Genomic DNA, 2,860 nt, shown 5'->3' on the forward strand with positions numbered 1-2,860 from the left:
AGCGCAACCAGGTAGGGGTCTCTCACAGTAACCCAGGCCAAAGAGATGGAGAGGAACGTTGGGTTTGGGAGGAGAAAATTGGGCAGAATTCAGTCACTTTTATCATTATTATTCTTAGTTCTATCTTCCTTTTGTTCTTGTCTTTATGGACAAATCCTGGATCCGTCTGTATGAGAAGCCTGTCAGAGAACACTTTGTGTCAGAAGCTTCCCAGCTTTTACTCTGGCCAAGGCTTCCCTTTTCCAGTTACAATGTCTGTTTCCAGAACAGTTAGGAAGAGGAAAAAACACACCCTGTCCCTGACTCTTTCTCCAGGATTCTCCTCTAGGAGTTGTTTTCCTCTTATTCCAACCATGAAATCACTGCTTTCCTTCATAATAATACAGTCTCCTGTTTCTCCCAGGAGTCCCTATTTATTCTGCTCTTTATTTTCTAAGAAAGAAAAAAGAAGACTGCCATCCCCCTAACTGCCCCCATTTTGTTACACGTCGTTCTTGCCAGTCTATGAGTTCGACCACATTTTTTTCTTCTGGGAGTGGGGTAATCACTGTAATTATTTTGCACCTTCCAGAGAGCAGACAAGCAAAAATCTCTACCTCAGTTCAACTGTATTTTTTGAAAAATGACATCAAATTCTAGACTTTTCTGTTAAAAGATAGTCATTGCGAGGAAATGATTTAATGTGGCAGAAGACTAAAAATAGCACAGACTTCTAATAAATGGTGGTAACGATTGCATAAACTATGGTACATTCCCTTAAAATCATATCATGTAGTCACACGTTAGTGATATTTAAATGACAATATTTAAAACTATTTGCAATAGGGAAAATCATTTATGATATAATATTGAATGAAAACAGGGGACAAAAATTGTATTTGCACTTTTAGAATTTGTAACAAGCATCCTCATGGACAATGACTTAATGAGAACATGGGGAGAAATCATTTGATGAATCAGTGTGGTCGATTGGAATTTATATTTTTCTTTAGAGATTTCTGTTACTGTTGTTACAATTTTGGTACACTGGATGAAAGTCAAGATACCAAAAGAATATGCTCAGTAAGTTTCAGAAGCTAGTATTTCCAGTATAAAATTATGTTGACTATTAAACTAGTTTTATCATTATTTTATTTAACAACGGAATAGTTATTTTTAAAACTATTTTAAAATATAACCCTTTTATAAAAGTTGAAAATTATTGTGATCCTACTATACCCTGTTTCCTTAAGATTCGGAATCTTAGAAGTTTAGTTCAAAGAAAAAAGAAAAGGCCTGTGCCAGATATTTGACCTGGGTGAATGATTATAAACTCAAAGAGAAAGGATAAGCCAGACTCAGCTCACTGAATCATGTGGCTTTCCAATGTTTCCTTTTATCTATTATTCAGACTGTACCTGGCATGATGGCAGTGTGTAAGCAAGCACAATCCCAACATGGCCCTGAAAGAGGCAGAAAAAGAAATGAGTTCACGTTAGTCCCTGAGGCTTTGTGCTCAGTCTGAGACAACAGTCTTTCCAAATAAAAGCACGACCTTGAATGTAATATAGTAAAGCCACATAGTCTTGGAAAGGCTAAAGAGAATACAAAAGGTATAATACCCCACCGCTGCAGAAATCCACAATTCTGTCACCAGGTTTGGCTTGATTTGTCACCACATACACAAGGTTGTTTAACTGTTGCTGCTTCCTCAAAGCTCGATCACAGGTCATTTTACCTGGGAAAGGCAAGAGGTGAAGTCAATGAAAAGTATATTGTGAGGGACTGAGAGACACTTCTAGAACTGGCATACAGGACAAGGGGTGAATATGTACATGAATTACAAATTCCATATAATTCATTATGAGAAGACAAGAGAACCAGAACCCAGAGATAAACTTCTATTTTTGCATTATTTTTATTTTGAGTCTTATCCAATAGCTGTTGACAGAAATTTATGAAAAAAGAAACATCTTCTAAACAGAGGAAACAGGAAGTAGAACATTAAGTTCAGACTCATAAACAAAGTAATTGTTCAATAAATGCTTACTGGATGAATAAAAACAGTAATAGTCTCTTCCCTTTATCCCAATCAGAGAGCTATTATACAAATTACCGAATTTTAGCACATTGCTAAATCTCTTTGGGGAAAAGAGATCTATAATAAATAAAAACATTTTTGTTATTTAACCAGCACATCCTTGAGCTCTTAATTTTTCTGGTTAGGACACTTGGAACATAGGTGTTACATTGTTTGAAATATATCAATGGTTATTATATTTAGAGATAAATTGGATTTTTCTGTTTCTGCTTTGAAGCTTCCTTTCCTCATGAGTCAGACACAGAAATTTAATGCAATTAGAGATTAAAGATAGGGCATTTACAAGTACAAAATGCCTTGAGCCTAGCAGCGTGAAGACATCTGCACTTTCCTTTCAGCCACTAGTCAAGTCCACGAATATATCTTCAGAAGAATGAATAAAAGTATTTGTGTTTATATATTTCAAATGCATTTTCATAAAAGCAAGATTAAGAAAATGTAAGAGAGAAGATTTCAGTGACACAGATGAAAAACTCAGATAAACTTTTTGGCTTAATCCAACGTTGTTTACAGATACCAAGGTTTCCCTGCTCCATTTTCACAGAAAAATAGCATGGCTCTTTTACTTTTTTTCTATTTTCTGTTTTCCTTCTTTCTTATGTTAGTAAAATAAAAACATTGGAAAACTTTTATTTCAGGAAAAAATATAAAATGTGAATTAAAAAAGATCTGCATAAGAGAAAAAGATTCATAATTCAGAAAAATCTCATAATTCAGAGGTAGTATTTTTGCATATATGTTCTAGCCATATCCCTAAATTCATAATTTTCTAGGCAGCAT

The 2,860-nt window shown here is 34.7% G+C and overlaps 1 protein-coding gene across 1 annotated transcript in view; it reads right to left on the reverse strand.

Moving 5' to 3' along the window:
* Positions 1–2,860, reverse strand: part of GSTCD (glutathione S-transferase C-terminal domain containing) — a 128,491-nt gene that overhangs the window by 33,021 nt on the left and 92,610 nt on the right. The window contains exons 6-7 of the mRNA XM_019630096.1: positions 1,602–1,717; positions 1,398–1,442 (exon numbers count right to left, since the gene is read on the reverse strand). Of these exons, the coding sequence (XP_019485641.1) occupies positions 1,398–1,442; positions 1,602–1,717 (161 nt within the window). The remainder of the gene's footprint in view (positions 1–1,397; positions 1,443–1,601; positions 1,718–2,860) is intronic.

The sequence above is a fragment of the Hipposideros armiger genome, unplaced genomic scaffold (assembly GCF_001890085.2).
Source record: "Hipposideros armiger isolate ML-2016 unplaced genomic scaffold, ASM189008v1 scaffold_892, whole genome shotgun sequence".
Lineage (NCBI taxonomy): Eukaryota > Metazoa > Chordata > Mammalia > Chiroptera > Hipposideridae > Hipposideros > Hipposideros armiger.